Raw genomic sequence first — 17965 nt, 5'->3', positions numbered from 1 at the left:
CACCAGTTAGACAGAAGGTATAGTTTTTATTATACTAGTGCCTGTTGATTTCATGCACTGAAACTAATGAGGTTTTTGTAACAAGAGAACTGCTATATCTATGGCAACACCAACTTGAATCAAGAAGTTACGTCAGTGGTTAGAGACTTACGGAGAAAAAGCTGCAGATACATTTACAGAATCTTATGTGAAAACATGATTCTATATGAGCACACAGGAGGCTGGACTGTGGCCATTTAAATATTAGGGATTTACTAGAGGGAAGGAACCTTTTAATATAAGCTCAATAATCATTGCTTTAGAATCATAGAATTGTTACATTTGGAAAAGATCACCGAGTCCAACCATTAACATAGCACCACCGTGTTTACCACTAAACCATATTCCCAAATAGCACATCCACATGCCTTTTGAACACTACCAAAATGGTGTTTCTACCACTTCCCTGGGCAGCCTGTTCCAAAGATTTCCCACCTTTTCAGTGAAGAAATCTTTCCTAATATCTAATCTAAAGCTTCTCTGGTGCAACTTGAGGCTACTTCCTCTCATCCTATCACTTGTTACCAGGGCGAAGAGATTGAACCTCACCTCATTACAACATCTTGTGAAACAGTTGTAGAAAGCAACAAAGTCTCCCCTGAGCCTCCTTTCTGCCAGGCTAAGCAACCACAGTTCCTTCAGCCACTTCTTACAAGATTTCTGCCCCAGACCCTTCACCAGCTTTGTTGCCCTTAGCACCACAATGTCTTTCTTGTAGTGAGGGGCCAAGACCAAACATGGGATTTGAGGCCTCACCAGTGCCAAATACAGAGGGATAATCATTGCCCTGGTCCTGCTGGCCACATTATTTCTGATCCAAGCCAGAATTCCACTGGCTTCCTTGGCCACTGCTTGGTCATGTTCAGTCTGCTGTCAACCAAAGACAATCAGAGCATCCCCAGTGCATACCTGCTCCCACATGCTCAATAAGGAAGAGTTATGGTCTCCTGTTACTTGGACCAGCTGTGACAGAGTAGCTCAAATTATCATAAAAGTCTCTTCTATAGGTAGACACTTCCGCACTTAAGTTTGGAAAGTAGAATAATAATGCAAGTACAGGACAGCTAGAAAACAGCACAACATCTTAGAATGGTTTTCCCTCACAGCATGTTCTCATGATTCAACTATTGGCATTTGTAACAATTTTAGTTTATACCACTGGGGATGTGGACAGTATCACAATTACTCTTGAAGAGAAGATCTTAAAGCAGATGTAAAGGAGATGCTGACTTTGCTGGAAGAGATGGATGAGATTAAAGGAATTGGTAACAAAGTCCAGTTAGCAATCCTAGGAATTCAGTGAGGGGCTGAACAGTTTTTCTCAGAAGAGAAACTGAGATTTTAGGAGCTCTTACTTACTAGTATCACTTTGGAAAGCTAGAATCATAGATCATAATATAAAATACCTCCTAACTTAAAAAAACTCTAACAAAACAAGTCCAGAAGACAATATATGTGTGGGAGTTTCACAATGCCCAGAGACTACTGGTGAGCAGCCCCAGCAGCTGTAAGAGATAACCAAAGACTTAACATGCTGTGGGAAACCTATGATAGCAAGGCCATTCAGTATAAAAAAGTGACAATTAGATTGTATGCTTTGCTAACAGAAGAAAAAAGAAAACAACACAAACCACCAAACATGATAAAGCAAAACCAGCTTTTGATTCAAAATCAGTTCCTTTCCCAAGAAGCCATATTCCTTTTGAATTGGTTAAAGCAAAATAAGAATGTGGCAACCAATAAAAATATTACATATATGAATATACTGAAATATGTGGATAATCTTTCATCTTGATAAATGTGGTGAGTCAAAGTGAGATATCAGAATGAAAGGTGAATGGTGTAGAAAGCTCAAAGCAGCACTTGATCATTAAAAACTGCCTTTAGAAAATTCAAACATTTGAGTTTCTAAGAGACAGGCAATACTATTACAAGTGGTTGCCTGAGTACCAGCAGAGAGTCAACAGGCTGAAACAAGAAGGTACTCACCATGATAACGAAGTGGGAGTACTGCCAGCTAAGATTAAGGGGACGAAACAGCATAGAACAGACTAGAGATAGTGGAGGAATGAGGAATTTTTAATAGAGAGGTTGCATCTAGTAATATCAGGAATCATTCTGACATGGACGCAGACCAAAGCTTCTAGGTTATATGGAAAGAAGCTAAAAACAGTGCCTAAGTGACACTAAAAGCAAGTATCTTCAAAATCCTAATTCTTGTTCTAGGTTTTTTTATTCATTACTGTCATAGTAAGAGATATTTTCACAACAGGATTCAGGTTTACATCATATCCACTAAGTATGGGGAATTTTGACAATGGTTCAATGCTTTTACCAGAAAACAAATTTTACAAAGAGAAAACCGTTGGTATGCAATTTAAACTCGTGTTTGGCAGCAGGTTGAAAGTTCTACATCAGGTACCATCCAGATAGATTTGGTAAAGTGAACAGGAAGAAGAGTTATAAAAATGTTGTAAAAATGTATTATTATAAGCAGAACAGATAAAATGAAGTGCTTCCCATCTTTTTAAGACCATTAGAATGATGACTGAAATAATCATGAACAACTCAATTTGCTGCAGTGCAGCATCTCATAACAAAATTTCAGGATGGCAAAACTAAAACTGATTCAACACTAAGGGTGAATTCAGATCACAGAAAGAATATAGACCACTTCAGTGCTTTTTAGAGAATAAGTATCCATCTTTTTACTTGAAATACCTTAACTATAAGGGATGATACAGCTATTTACAAATCAGCTGAAAATTCATCCAGCACAATGTAAACTATTTTGTTTCCCATTTGTTTAAAGAATGTGACCTGTTGAATTACAATCACTTGTGCTACTTTATGGGACTTTTTTCAAATTATGCAAATTACTGGATGTACTGCTCTTAACCATGGAGCTCGTACAGCTGTTAGTTCACCATCTCCCAGCTGAATATTTACTGGTAATTTGTCAATTCTGTAGATCCAGAGTGGCTAAGCCTCTCTGAGAATGAGGATCTCTTACAATTTTCCCAGTTTGAGCCTTTCTATAATTACCTCTTGCATGTAAAATGAGCACTGCACAGCAACAAGGAAAAGATGTTGGGAAGTGTTCCTATAGTAGTAAGTAAAAACACACTGATATTTGGCAAATATGGATGACAGCCAGGACTTACCAAAATAAATCTGCCTAGCTGAAAAATGAAGACAGACTTCAAGGCCACAAAATAAACAGGAGTAAGAAGAATGCGAAAAATAATTAGGCGAGTCTACATCAACAATAATGTCTGATTTACAGTACCAAGCAAACACAAAAGGAAACATCACCTGCTATCAGCTTCTGCATGATTGTCTTCTTCAGATTTGAAACAGCTATTGGGTACACTGGCTGCAAGGCTCTTCTACACCGTGAGCCTTTGAAAGGAGTTGGGATTTTTTCTTTTAACAGTAGGTACTATCGGGCTTGTTACTGAAAATTACCTTCCTAGAGTGGTGCCCTTTGAGAATGCAACAGCATGCATGTTGCATTTCAAGCGTCTGTCGTGACATTTTAATTTGGATGGTTTATAATGCAGAGAAAAGGAAAAAAATCACAAACCAACCATGTCCAAATCAGAAACCTAAACCACTACAAATAAATCACATTTGTCAAATACGAAACAATTGGTAGTGTATTAAATGTAATGAATTTATTCAAAGTAGCAGCACCAGTTAGAAATAATTCTCTTGGAACATGTGATGTCAGTTGTAAAATGTCACACTCAGTTGTCTTTACAGTTTAGCCTCTGGAGATATAAGTTATACTAGAAATCCATCTTCTGTAACACAGCTAAGCCAAATGAATAATGATACGGAAGCTTGATTCTGGTTGTGGTTATTATAAAGTTGAGTACTGGTAGATTCAATACAGATACAGAGAAGCTACACAAAAAAAGGTATAAATACTACTTTTCCTCTGCAGAAAATAAGAAATATTCAGACCACTATTCAGACCAGAATAAAAGTTACAATTTTATAAGAACTGACATGGCTACAAAACCATTCGATTATTACACATAGTAAACATTATTTCTTCATTACCAAAATATTTTAAACAGAGATTTAGTGTATACAGGTAAATCCAAAATAAGCATATAAAGCTAAGCCTTTATATAGAAGCAGGTATTACAGTTGAGTCAGTTTTAGCAACCTTTGCTCTAAGGAGGCTGTGTGAAAAGAAGGAGGTTTGCATTTCTATCAAGTTTCCAGAAGTAGAAGTTTCTCTCATGGGAGTTCATTTAAAATGTTCACTTAGTTCTTACACCAGAGTTCCTTGTGGTTAATAATCTGATTTTCATTATACTTTAATGCAAACAGGCTGTTATATTTAACAGACAAGCAAATAAAATCCAGAAAATGCAGCTGTTATAAGTGTCAGGCAGGCACAATTGAAATATGCAGACTATGCAGTTTTCTTTTTTAATAAGTGCAACTTTTATAGCACTTAGTATGTTCTAAGCATAACTCTAGCTAACCCGCAAATCCCAACATAGAAAAAGTTGCCTTACACATTGCATTGCGTTAAGAAACAAAAGTTAAGCAAAAAATTCAAATAAATAAGAAAACCTTCATAGCCATCTTCTGATCGAGACGAGGGTAATTTTTTGTTAAAATTAACACGCCAAAATTACATTTTTACAGTGTGATGGGCATAAGGACTACACTTATCATTTTGTACTCTTCTCCAAACCAGAACTCCTCTTCTGTCAGCGGATGATCAATTTCATTTCAACCAGGGGAAAGATCTACGATGAGCTCAAGGAGCAATGAAGCCTGTGCATAAAATACAGAACGTCATTCCTCATTTGTTCTTCAGAGAGTTTCACACGAGCCTTGTGATGGATGAGACATTATTATCGGTCATTAAATAGAACTCTAACCACAGCTCTGAAATTTAAAGCAATGCCCTACGTAGCCAGGCTGGAGGTCGAAAGCCTGGCTCATTAAGTGCGGCTGCCGTTCAGCTTTCCCACCGCCGTGACCCTCTGTGACACTGCGTGTGACACAAGTGACGTCACTGGCTGCTGCTAGGGGAGGTGGCGCGGAAGCAGCATGCTCATGACGTCAGCAATTAAAGAGAGGAACTCGTATCTTTTACCTTGAATCCACACATACAAACCAGCCATAGATCTACAGACACAACTTCATACGCGGCTTTGCTGCGTCTCCTAGCACCCACAAAGCGGCGGTGTCGCAGTCCCACGTGCTTAGAGCACCGCTGTCACCGCTCCCTCGTACCCGGCCCGGAGCTGCCCGGCCTTTCCCCGGCTCCCGACGGAGCTCCCGCCCTTGGCGCTCCCCTCAGCGCCCGGGGGCGGGGCCGGGGGCGGAGCGCGGGAGCGCGGGAAAGCGGGCGCCTCAGCCACACGTGACCGCCTGCGCTGAGGCCACGCGCGCGCGGGAAGGCGCCATGGCCTCCGTGGTGTACTCGTCCCGCGTCGTGGCGGGCGGCGACGAGGGCAGCGACAGCGACGACGGCGATTGGGACATTGGCGTCGTGCGGCAGGAGCCGCTGGTGGGGCTGAGCCTCCCTGCACCTTGGGCCGCGCGGTCTCGGGCTGGGGGGCGGCCTCGGCCTGGAGCCGTGAGGGGGAGCGGAGCGCGGTGTGGCCCAGGGGAGGGTGTGGCTGGTGCGTCCTCTTAGGCTGTTTCCTACCATGGTCGTGCTGGTGTACCCTCAGTCCTGTAAATGAATCCTGAATTGTAGAAGTTTATCTCGTTACCTAAGTTTATCTTACTATCTAAGCTCTTAATGTTTATTTTAAAGCTTTTCCCTTAAGTAGCGGACTCTAGTCCTAATCAGCATGAGAGTAAATTTGAAAGTGGCCGGGGGCCTGTAAAGCTATTTCATATTGAGACTGTTCCTTGCTTACTGGATGATTTCAGTAGTTTTATTGTATCTAACAGGTGTGAAGGCAAATCAAAAAAAGGTATCTAGCTCATCGTTGTGAGGTAGATTCTGTGAGGGTTTTTAACTGGGTTTGTCTCATGACTAGAATTTAATAATGGAAGTACAACTGAATTCTAGAAGTCTTAGGCTGAAGGTTATAGCCAGTGTTTAAGAGGCCTTGATCTTTAAATAGGTGCTCCTATCCAAAGATGTGCATTGTTTGAAAATTGTTGTCTGAGTAGAATAAAAATAGGGCCAAATTGTTCTATTTCTATTTTTCTTTCTCCCCTTTGGTTCTCTAGATACTTTTGTTAGTTTTTACAAAAGTTACTGGAAAGATGGGCCACAGTGTGCTCTAAAAATTGTGTATGTCTAAGTTATAATGTTGGGAGTTAAAAACTTACGATAAAAGACAACTCTTTTTCATACCCACTTCTGTCTAAGGAAACTAGTGAATAATTAGTCCTCTGCTTCCCAGTGTATGTAAATGTTTTCTACACTTGGTACAGCTCCAGGAGCAGTCTTCAGCTGCTTCTTTAATGGAGAACAAATCTATGATGCTTTTGAAGGCAACTTAAATTGGGCAACTGTCTGATGCATAAGCTAGTCTTTTGGTCAGTGCTTTTTTCAGCCAGAACGTTTATGATGCAGCACTACAAATGCCTCTGCCACCACAGAATTAGGATGACAGTTCACAGCAGTGGACTTGTGCTGTTAGGCCAGACAGATAGTCACTGAAGTCCCTTGACTCAAGCTCAAACTTTCATCTCTGATAGCTGTACTTCACAACATGTGAAATGTAAAAAAAAAAAGTTAAAAGTACATAAATGCATTGCAAAGTTTTTCTAGTGTCATAAGATGAAAAAGAATCTTAATTGAAATCAAATTATGGTACGTAAAATTGAGAGCAGCGTGGGAGGATAGCAGGTCTGTTGAGAAAGAAGATATTTCCATTTTCAGAGAATGGAACTTCTCAGAAAAATTGATTTTAAAACTTAGGCTTTATAGTAGACCCTGAAAAGATCTACAGAGATGGAGGAACAAAAATTTTACCGTGCTTTTTACCCTCTTCTTCTGTGCTATGTCCTTTCAGAGGTTATTAATGCTCTTATACTAAAACCAAGCTATATTGTTTTTGCCTTGAAATATTCCCCAGATTTTGATTTAATTTTTCTTTGTTTATCTAGCAGTTGGATCAAATGTTGCAGGCAGAGAAGAATGAGGCATTAAAGAAGGCCCTATTTCGTGGTGATGTGTCATTAATTGAAGATCTCTTAAACTCAGGTGGGGAAAGTCAGTTACAGAGTTGAGTATTTTTTATGGAAGTCAAGAATACTAAACTTTCTCATTTAAAACAAGACATTATATCCTTTACTGATAACATTCACATGTTCCTACATGCACTCAACACATTTTGAAAGATTAAATTACTTTTTCAGTGACTCAGATTCACATTCCTTCTAATTTATGTTTCTTTTGTCAGTCAGGAGCCCTTGAAATTGAGAAAAATATAATGTTTGAACTATGAAATAAGGTGTTTCTTTGTTTTCAGATACATCTTTAACATGCAAATACCAATTACAAATACTGAATTAGGGGTGGTTTAAATTGAGGGGGAGAATTCAGTGGGTGGTCTTTGGTGTTGAAGGTTGTACAGCATGGGGTAAAAAGGGGAGGCTAGCCTTTTTTTATTTTAATGTTCCTCTGGTTTGGAAATTCCTTTTCTTTTTTTTCTTCTTTTTCTTTTTTTTTTTTTTTTTCCCCTCCTTCACAGCACTGTTAAGTGTCTGGTATGTGCCCTGTGTAATACTGCTGTCCTGGCAACATCAGCTGAACAAAGATTTTGTGATTCTAAAAGGTCTAACAGGCTTTTTGTGGCATTTCTCACTAAAAAGTAGTCTGTTTTAACACTGAAAGCCTTTTCCCCTGTTCTGTTACTCAGTATTTGTCTTTAATGTGTTTGTTAATCAGTGTTAGGAAGATTGGATCACTTATTGAAGCATCCAGGGCAATCAGAAACTGCATAGCTGAGTTGACTTGCCTAGTGATAATTGTCAGGAAGTTCTGCTTCAGCAAGCAAGGAGAATATAGTAACCAAGAGCTTGTTCTCTGAGGAAAATCTGTCTTAGGGAAGAAAGTAATTTCTTGGTTAGCAATGGGCTTTTCTGAGTTTTGAAACAATGACATTATTTGCCCTTTTAGAAGCCAACTGTTTCTCAACACAATAAGGGAATGGTTTTCTTTTTAAATTAAGCAAAACTACTGCGTGGACTGAAACAAGAAGTGCAGTACAAGCATGAAATACATCTGTCTTGCTTTGAGAAATTAAATTCTTATTTATGGGTAGATGTCTGTGCTTCAGATTTCTTAATTGTTTTGCTACACCACCCATTTTAAATTATTGTATTGTGGTCAAACAGCAATAGTTCTCTTTCTGTGCTGATGCCTGCTGTACAGAGAACAGTTTTGTGCTGTTGGAAGATGATAATAGGTTTCTGTAAGAGCAGAGGTTCAGGCTGAGGGTTCATGTAGTCTAGTTTCCTGTCTTCTGAAAGGAATAAGGCAGTATTATAAAATAATATATAATTTTCTTAAAATGGAAAACAGTAAATTCTGATCTATCCAGTCCTGTTCTGCAAAGCAGCAGAGCACAGTATCTATTATGATGACCTTTCTGAAGAAAGGTCACATTGTCCTTCAGGGGATCTGTGCTCACATTAAATCTTTGCCTCCAGAAGTACCTTTAGTATGTGTTTGGTAGAGCTTGTAGGAGGCTGAGTACCAGCAGTCAGCCAAACTCAAGGTTTGTGTTGGAAGTGGATTTCCTAGCAACAGTTGGGACTCTTCCTTCAGGTAGAGTGAGACTGTGTTGTCTTCTGGCTTGGTTAGATGTTACTGTAGTATTTTTGATGCCGAGGCAGTTTCACAGAACTTCTTTAGGAGATGGACAAACACAATGTTTTTCCTTACCACTTTGGTTAAATAGCAACATAGGAAAAAGTTCCCAAAGTACGTGTCACAAAAAGTAATGCAAGTAAGTAGCACCTTCAAAGATGATTTGGACATCTTGGTTTGCTTTAGGAGTAAAATACTTAACACTATATAATTCATGTGTTCTGTTTCCAAAAATGGAATTGAAAGTTATGACTTCATGACAGGTTAGGCTGATTAAAGATATAACTACAGTCAGATCTCCCATTTTCCTTCAACAGTTTGTTCCACTTGTATCTTTGAATGAGTGCTGGAGCTCACCTCATCTTTCATAAGCCAGTTCAGGGAATTTGAAGTAATAGTAAACAACAGGAGTGGGAGGGTGCCTAGTGTGTGAAAATAATTTTTAATAATAAATGTCACAAATTTCTTAGGATAATTTTGGGGGTTTTTTTTGAGCGATTTTTCCTAAAGAAGTATTTTTAATTATCTATGGTCACTGTAGGACTAACATGGAACCAAATGATGGAAACTTTTCTAGAGGAAGTAGTATTTGTTGAAGGATTGAAAAATGCATAAGAGGTTCTTATTAGAAGGTTGTCAGACAAGCATCTCAGTCTGGTACTTGGTTCTCAGTGCATTTGGGAGAGTTGGGCTTTCTGGCAGGTATGCTTTCTAGCCATTTTAGTCATTGTGGCTATTATAAAGAGTAACAAACAATTGTGGTGATCGTGTTTGAACCTTGCATAGTCTCCTATTTCTTCTTATTATAGTGATAATATTTTGGTAGTAATGAACACAGATCTGCTAGATAACTGTCTTGCAGGACAGAGAATAAAAGGAGCTGTGAAGCAGGAAACCCTAGATGTTGTGATCATAGTTGCCTGACAAGCAGTTTGCTTCTACAGCAGTCTTCTTGGTTTGGCAAGAGTCAAATTTCTTCATTTTGAGAACTAGAGAAAACTGATTCTGTGTGCTTATCAAAATTGCTTTTGCAGCTAAATGTTTGAGGTTTTTAATGTAGTCTTTCTGTGGTACTTAACTCCTTGGATTAAGAACTGGGCTACATTGATGTCAGTTTTGAAAGTTGTTTTCTGGTGTTCTAAATGAAGCTGTATTTAAAAAAAAAGAAAATGTCAAAAGAGATTCCTCTCCCTTGTACTAAATGCAAACCGGGTGTAACCTTTGTAAAGATACACATTGAGAATAAGTTTTATAAAAAGCATGTTTGTTGTGATGCAGTTTCTTGATTTTAATTTCTTTAATTTTGACAGGTATCAGCATAGAAACTAGCTTTCAGTTTGGATGGACTCCCCTGATGTGTGCAGCCAGCGTAGCTAACTTTGCAGTAGTACGTCTTCTTCTGGACAGAGGTGCTAATGCATGTTTTGAAATAGGTAAGATGGGAATGAAAAATACTGGCTGGTAATGCTCAGACATTGTCCCTATTCTTATTCTCATTTACAGGTGTAGGGAAAAAAAAATAAAAAGTTCACAGTGGAACTGAGACTCACTCTACCTCTCACAGTTCTGAAGGAAAAGCAGTAGTTTTAAAGTAAAAACTCTGTTGGAATTGATCTGGAATTGCTTGATGCATTTTCTTGTTCTTTCTCTCTCAATTCCATTTTCCCTCACACCTCCCAAATCCCAAGTATTTTTTTAAAAAGTGTTTGGAAAGTACTTGGCTCAAAAATTGTAGTATAAAGTTGTGTGGGTAAAACTTGCTGTATTTGATCCTGTTGTGAACTATGAATATGCAGAATCCAGGTAGCATCTCAAATAACATGAATAGCTTTCCAGTTCATGGGACACTAATGTAGAGTAATCTAAAACTAGAGTGCAATTTTTCTATTTTCTATTAAGAAAACTGTTCTTCAATGTGTTACTAGATCACCTTTTTCTGCAGGAGTTCAGTGTAGCTTCTAAGTAGTATCAGTTCCTCTGTCAATTTTTTGGCCTAATAATAACTTTTTTCCTACTGAAATTGTGGTTATTTTCAATCACTTCCATTGCACTGCAACACATATTTATCCCACAGTACTGCCAAGTACGTAAGAGCAGTCATCATACTTTCCAGTAACTTGCTAGTGTTTCCAGTAGTAGTAGTAGTAGACTGCAATGCAGGTACAAATCTGGCTCTGAAAATTTTTTTTAACACCTTAGCACTTGATCAGAGTGTGAGATTAGAGTAAATTGCCTACACCAAAACCAGTCATGACTTCTTCTATTCACTGTCCTTGTAGCCAGTTTCAGAGAACTTCTATGTGTCTGCCTACACCTCGTACCTGCTCCTTGTTTATGGCTGTAGAAAGCTATAAATGGGTCAGAAACTGCTATGGGCAGTAGTTTAGGCTGACCAGGTAACCAAATGCATGGCATTTTTTCATTTGTGTGATCAGCTGCCTTTGCCCAAAGTGGCACCTCGCTAGGATCAGATTTCTTGGTTTGCTTCCCTGTTAGACTGTGTAGGGAAACTGTAACTAGGGCATCTGGGCAGCAGAGCTCCTTACAAGCCAGGAGCAGTCTTGTAAGTCATTGATTTGGGTCAGACCACGTATGTTCAGTAAAGCTGTGCTATCCTAAGGGGGTGCTAAATCTCACCGCCCTCCTGCTATTTTTTACGTCAGCAGGCAATCATACAAGTGATCCTATAATAATTACCCTTTAACGCTTATAATTCTAATAAACAGCTATACTGTTAATCACCTTGAGTCACTCTTCAATCATTCTTTATGACTAGTTACTTAATTTTACCCTTTTTGGTAGTTGACAAGAGCTAATATATCATTCGCTGTGTGATAGGTTCAAAATGTTGCATCCTTGAGGAATAATTTCACCAGAATTACTGGAGTTTTTATCTAGCCTGAACATAAAGCTATCTCTTTTTACAATCTTTTAGCAGTTATTGTCTGTAAAAGAGAAGTCTAAGAATTCCAAGGTGTTTCTTCCCTTTTGTCTCTTGCTCATATGTATGAGCTATAGGTAGGCTAACAGAAATTAATTTCCCAGTCTTTATCACTGACTGACATAATGAATATAAATACAACTGTAGGTTCCTCCCAAATACCATTCCCAGACTGACAGTGCTTTAAAGTCCTACCCTCTCTCCAGTCATGTTCTAGTTGATAATCAGGTTTAACATCTTGGGTAAAAATTTGTCAACATATCAAATAATTTTTACATTGACAGTTGAAAATAAAAAGATGGTAGATTAAAAAAACAAGTGAATTTAAATGTAGAGCTAAGCTGTAGAGGTGAAGGACAAGAAGTGGTGAGAGCAGTGGGCATAGCATCCATAACAAACTTCATGTTTAAATATGGTGAAATCTGACCTCATTGAAGAATGAAGATGTTAATTATACACAGTCTTAAAATTTCTACAAGAAAGTGACAAAATATGTTGTAACACTTGGTAAGATGTGAAGTAGGTGCAGCTAATATACTTCTTAAATGGATAAAGGCATGTTGGAACTTGTGAACAAGTTTGTGCAATAAACAAAATGGGCAGTTACTCAAACGGCAGTCTTCTAAATGACACTGGGGCCAACTAACTAAGGTCTTTGAGGTGTTATGTTTCCCCTATGGAAACCATGGTAATCATGGGAAGGGAAGTCTGTTGTGGTTTGTGGGCAAACAGCAGTTGTAGTTTTGATTTGTGAGCTAAGGTGATATATAACACCCAGCTGGTTTCAGAGCTGGAGAAGTAAATATGCTGGTATTCCTTATGGACTGTGTAGATGCTCTTTAAATCCCCATCTAAACCAGTACTTTTAATACTTCTCCTGCCACTACTGGAGCGTAGTAAGTTAATAAATTTAATTCTTCCTCCTTGAGACCTATCATGAAGCTCTTTTGCTTCTAGTGTCTTTTGTATGGGCCTCTGTTCTCCCCAAAATCAGTGTCACTATGTATTCACAATACATTCCATTTTTCTGTCCATCACAGCCTTTACATCCATTTACTAGCAGGGAGTAACAGGGAGTGAATCTACTGGTGTGGGTTGTGTTTTGGGAAATAAGCATCTATAGTTAAGCTCCTATCGTAGCTTTGGAGTACTTTCAAGCTATTATAAACTTCATTAGGAATAGATGTTTATCTTTCGGAGTTTCTCCTCAGGTGCCTTTGTCTAAACTGGTCATTCTAGCGATTTTCACAGACAGGAGAACAAGATTACTAGCATTTTCCAAATATCATAGAGTATCACAGTTTCAGTAGCCACTCTAGCAAATATGAAGACTTTTAAAGGAACTTCTGGATTAGCATGGTATTTACATTTACATATGTAATTCTCTAACTACAAATTTCCAAACAGATAAATACACTGTGTTGATGGCAGCATGTACTGCACAAGCTTCAGAGGAGAACATCTTGAACACTGTCGAACTGCTTCTATCAAGGAATGCTGACCCTAACCTTACTTGCAGGTATAGAAAACTCCACATCTGTGAATACACTACAAAGTTTAATTATCTCTGTGTAATGTAATGTGTTTATAGACATAGCTGTTGACGGTGGTTAAGATGAAGCATACGTACTTCTTGTAATTTCACTGCTGTTTGTATAAGAAAAGATTAGTATCCTGACAGTTACATCTATTAGTACAATTGTTAGTCTGAATGAATAAGACTGTGATCAGCTTTATCAAGTTGTAAATATATTCTTCAGCTGAAAAAAATAAAAATCTTAATTTTTCATTTGACTGAAGTATAAGGGCAAGAAATATGTCCTCTGTCTTTCCTAAATTATATTGTTGCTTCCGCATAGGAATGGCAGTTAAATCAATTAATTTTTTAATTAAATTTATATCCTACTTTTGAAGTTTTTGTGGATATCTGGCTATATTCTTTTCACAGTGTTTCCTGTAGAAAACAAAATTCTGTGAATAAAATACATTTATTCCACTGCAGTCTAGAATAATTTTGATTAAAGAGATTAAGCTCCTTTTAGAAACAAGTAATAACATCCTTCTTCAGTTACAACTTTATGTCTTGGCAGTTTGAAGCAGTACATTGTGAGATGTCTGTAGTTATAAGTCCGATTAAATATTTTATTTTACATGAAAAAGAAATAAATTCTGGACTGACCCCTGGATAATCTGTCTTGCCTCTGCTGAAAAAAAAAATACTGTTTAGGTCAACTGGTTTTTCATCTAACAGAATTTTTTATCCCACACCTCTTTCATGACATTACCTGGGATATATAGACTGAGTAGAATAGAATTGAAGGCCTTTGGTTTACCCAAGTAGAATTCAATTACTCGAGGCCCGGAGCCTCACTATGAGTATAGTGCTGATAGATGGTAGGAGGAAGAGGAAGGAGGAAACAGAGTTCTGCTTAAATGCAACTGATGTCTGATACCAAATTTAAATACCATTCTTTTATTCTTATCAGACTAGAAACTGTTCATGAGAAAAGAGAAAGCTACGTACTCTGAAATAATTACATGTTGTTGTCAAATAGCTTGGTGTTAGAATAGACATCCTGTTTTAAAATATAGGGGAATCTGCATTATTAATGATGCAGAAAATCAAAGACCTAAAAATAGGTCTTTGCATTATTAACTTTGTCTTGGGTGTTGGAAATGTGAGTGAGAGTGCAGAGCTGCAGGTTTGCATTTGGACAGGCCTTTGGCTAAACTTTGGGGGAAAACAGTGTGAATGCTGACACAAGAGGTAGGAATTCTAATTTTTAAATTTTATTTGTAAAATTAGAGTATGTTTTGCATGGTTGATCTTTATATACAAATATTTATTTACTATCTTTTTTTGTTTTTAGACCTTGTGCTAACATGAGTTATTCATGCATCCAGCAGATATGGTTGTAAATTTTTCATTTTTGCAGTAGTAGTCTTTCTCAAATGAAGACATAAATTAAGTGACAATCAGAAATGTCATACTTGTGCTAAATAAAAGCAGAGGCTTGAAAAATCCAGACCTTGTTATCTCAGATCTTTGAGCTGCCTTTCCAGTATTTGGCATATGTGGATCCCATTGGGTCTGCTCAGGAAACAGCTGCTGTTTCTCATGGACTTCTTACTCTGTGTTCAGAAATGAGAATAAAACACAGTAAACTGCCTTATGTGATGATAAGGGATCAAGCAGCCTCTTTGTGGCACTGCAGTCCCATTTCACCTGTTTCATTAGAACAAGCAGGATGTCCTTGGGTGTGATTGGAACTGTCCGTGTATTGAGATTATTGTGAAAGTACTTCCTGTGTGATCATCTTAGCACAGGTGAAGAATTAAGGTTCTCATTACTTGGATTTCTCAGCATGTAAGAACCAGAATGATTCTGGGAAGCTTCTCTTTTGTCTACCACCCGCTGGAATGTGTGTGAATGCAAAACAGAATGCTTAACCTTCATGTAAGGCGGGGTTGAATGTTTATCCTTCCTCTGTTGCACCATCAGGGCAACCAGTAGGCTCTTTTATTTCAGGTCATCTGGAGGTGGTAATACCTGGAGGGAGTGGGTATAATTTGTAAAGCGTGTGTGGAGTGGGAAAGAAACTGATTTTTGAAATGCAGAGAAAGAAGGTGAGTGTACGAATGGGTACGGAGATGGTTTCTTTGCAAGGGGATATGGTTCTGAAAAATGTTCAGTAGCATAACTTCTGATATTTTTGCTAAATCAAAATTGGAAACTGAGTACTGGTGGCTGTAAAAACAGTTTTGTTGATGAGAATGTAATGTATCAAAGCGTAAGTGCTAGCTAAAGGGTTTTGAAAGTCAAACAAGCAGAGTAATGGCGAGGTGAAACAAGAAGGCATTGTGAGACCCGCTCTGAATAGCCATTGTAGAGCTACTATAGCCTGAATGCTTCATTTAAGCAAGTGCTACCTTGAGAAATTTGTTTTGCTTATCTCATGTCATTCACCTTCCTTTTGCTTCAAAATGTAAATTATATGCTTTATCCCTATCTAAGGCCTGGAAATCTTTAAGTAGTGTGTTTTAAAAACCTTTTTTAACCTGTAGTGCTTTCCTAAAATTTTACTAAAGTTTGTTCTTCCAATATTACTTGTTATATAGAGTTTCCCACTTCATCACTAAATCCCACTAAGCCAGAAAATGGGCAGATAGATTATCTTCTGTTGCTGTGAGCACACTGTTGCCACTTAATTTCTCAGTTCCAGACTTAATGGGCAGCAGTGCTGTGGGGAAACTGGCTCCAAAAGCTTCTGAAGATGCTTCCTGTTTATCTGAAGCATTGTACAGTTTACAGATTAATAGACTAAAATAGTGTCTTGCAGTATCATTTCCTTGCTTTGGGATCTCAAAAGATGGAGACTAAACTCTGGGTTAAATTGTTTTCTACCTGCTGTACTTTTTTTTAGTATTATTGATACACTGGTCTTGTTAATAAACACATATACAGTTATGAGACTTCACTTAAAACTTGTCAAGACCACCAACTTGAAATAGTGAATTTTCTATAGATGTCTCCCCAGTGGAAAGAAACCCGTGTATAAATAGGAGACATCTCTCCTTCCTCTATTGAAATTTTCCAGGAAGGTGAAGTTTGTCTTGCTTGAGATCATGATCCCAAACATAAGCATGTTTATTTGTCAAGTGCAGTGAATTCTGCACCACAGATTCAGTTTAACGATGGCTATTCATTCAGTACTTTTTTGAGTCATATGCTTGCCATCTAGGAGATAAAACTTTATCACCAGTTCTGTCATGTCTCCTGATCATCCAGGATAGGAGGCTTCGGGGTAGTAGGTCTGTTCTACTCAGCTTGTTTTGTGATGTAAATTTTTCCCTGTTTTTTCCACAAGGTGAAGTGAGCCTGTAAGAACTTCTGGTTGTATCTTTGTGTGCACATCACATACTAAGTCTTGAATGGCCCTAGAAACTGAAAAAGCTTCCATTTTTGTCTTTTTCTCCAGTCTTAATATAAAAGCAGGGAGATTTAGAGCGTGAAGCTGTGTTAAAGGATGTTTACATTGGATATTAGGAAAAGGTTCTTCTGCCAGAGGGTAGTTGGGCATGGGAACAGGCTGCTCAGGAAAATGGTCATAGCACCAAGATTGAAGCACCAAGCTCAAGAAGCATTTGGACAGTGCTCTCAACCATGTGGTGTGATTCTTGGGCATGTCCAAGTCCAGGAGTTGGACTCTGTAATCCTTGTGGGTCCCTTCCAACTCAAAATTTTCTGTGACTCTAAAGATAAAAACAAATAAACAAAAATCTCTCTTCATTTGCATGGAGCCCTGTTTTTAATATAGGTGCTGAAAAACTGGATGCAAACATAGATGTTTTATTAATAAATAGCTTACATACCTTTTAAGATTTTATTTATTTACTGACTATGACTTGAGTATCATATTCAATATGGAAAAATGTGGCAAATCGTACCATACAAAAGGACTTAATGGGTATTTGGACAAGAAGGTCATCTGCAAGCCAGACTGCTGAAACGCAGCAGTTCCTCAAAATGATGAAAGAATCCTTAAGATCTGTCTGGATGATTATCATAATACTCTATGAACATTTTTAGATTGCACTGAGATGTATCAATAAGCTTAGTTTCTCCTCAACTGAAGCAGGAAAGCGGATTTGCCATGTTAAAGCTTGCTGTTGTGGTTGTGGGGGTTCATTTCAGGGTTAGGAAAACAAGGTTTGTTTTCCCCAATGCTCTTGTCTCCCTCCTGTGGCCGTACATGTAAATGGACGCTGCTTTCATGGGGTGGTTCAGTGCCCACTCTTGCACATAGAGGTACAACTTTGTGCAGCAGTGTGTGTGTTTCCATCCTAAAACAGCTTGTATCCTTTGAAACTAAAAATCAAGCCCTGAAATTAAATGCTTGCAGTGCATTTGATGGACCTTTTAAATTTTGTATGTATTGAGTTTTACTTGTAAATGGAGCAATCCTTTTAGTAGCTTTAGTGTCATTGAGTTGTTGGGTTGATTTCTGGTACCATGTCTGCAGTACTATACAGCTGTTAACTACATCATATTCTTTGGAGAACAGACTATTCTGTAGCCTCAGGGCTTTTGTTTAGTATTTTTCCTTTGAAAAAGCAGAAGATAATTGTGAAGTAGTATCGAAATTAAAAAAAAAAAAAAGGTTGAGAGCAGG

General features: G+C 38.1%; 1 protein-coding gene across 1 annotated transcript in view; it reads left to right on the top strand.

The window, feature by feature from the left end:
- The first annotated feature begins 5453 nt into the window (after nucleotides 1-5453).
- Nucleotides 5454-17965, top strand: part of LOC131572575 (ankyrin repeat, SAM and basic leucine zipper domain-containing protein 1-like) — a 40887-nt gene continuing 28375 nt past the window's right edge. The window contains exons 1-4 of the mRNA XM_058825825.1: nucleotides 5454-5581; nucleotides 7144-7240; nucleotides 10162-10284; nucleotides 13200-13311. Of these exons, the coding sequence (XP_058681808.1) occupies nucleotides 5477-5581; nucleotides 7144-7240; nucleotides 10162-10284; nucleotides 13200-13311 (437 nt within the window). The 5' untranslated portion in view covers nucleotides 5454-5476. The remainder of the gene's footprint in view (nucleotides 5582-7143; nucleotides 7241-10161; nucleotides 10285-13199; nucleotides 13312-17965) is intronic.

The sequence above is a fragment of the Poecile atricapillus genome, chromosome Z (assembly GCF_030490865.1).
Source record: "Poecile atricapillus isolate bPoeAtr1 chromosome Z, bPoeAtr1.hap1, whole genome shotgun sequence".
Taxonomy (NCBI): Eukaryota; Metazoa; Chordata; class Aves; order Passeriformes; family Paridae; genus Poecile; species Poecile atricapillus.
This window is presented reverse-complemented; position numbering and strand designations above follow the sequence as displayed.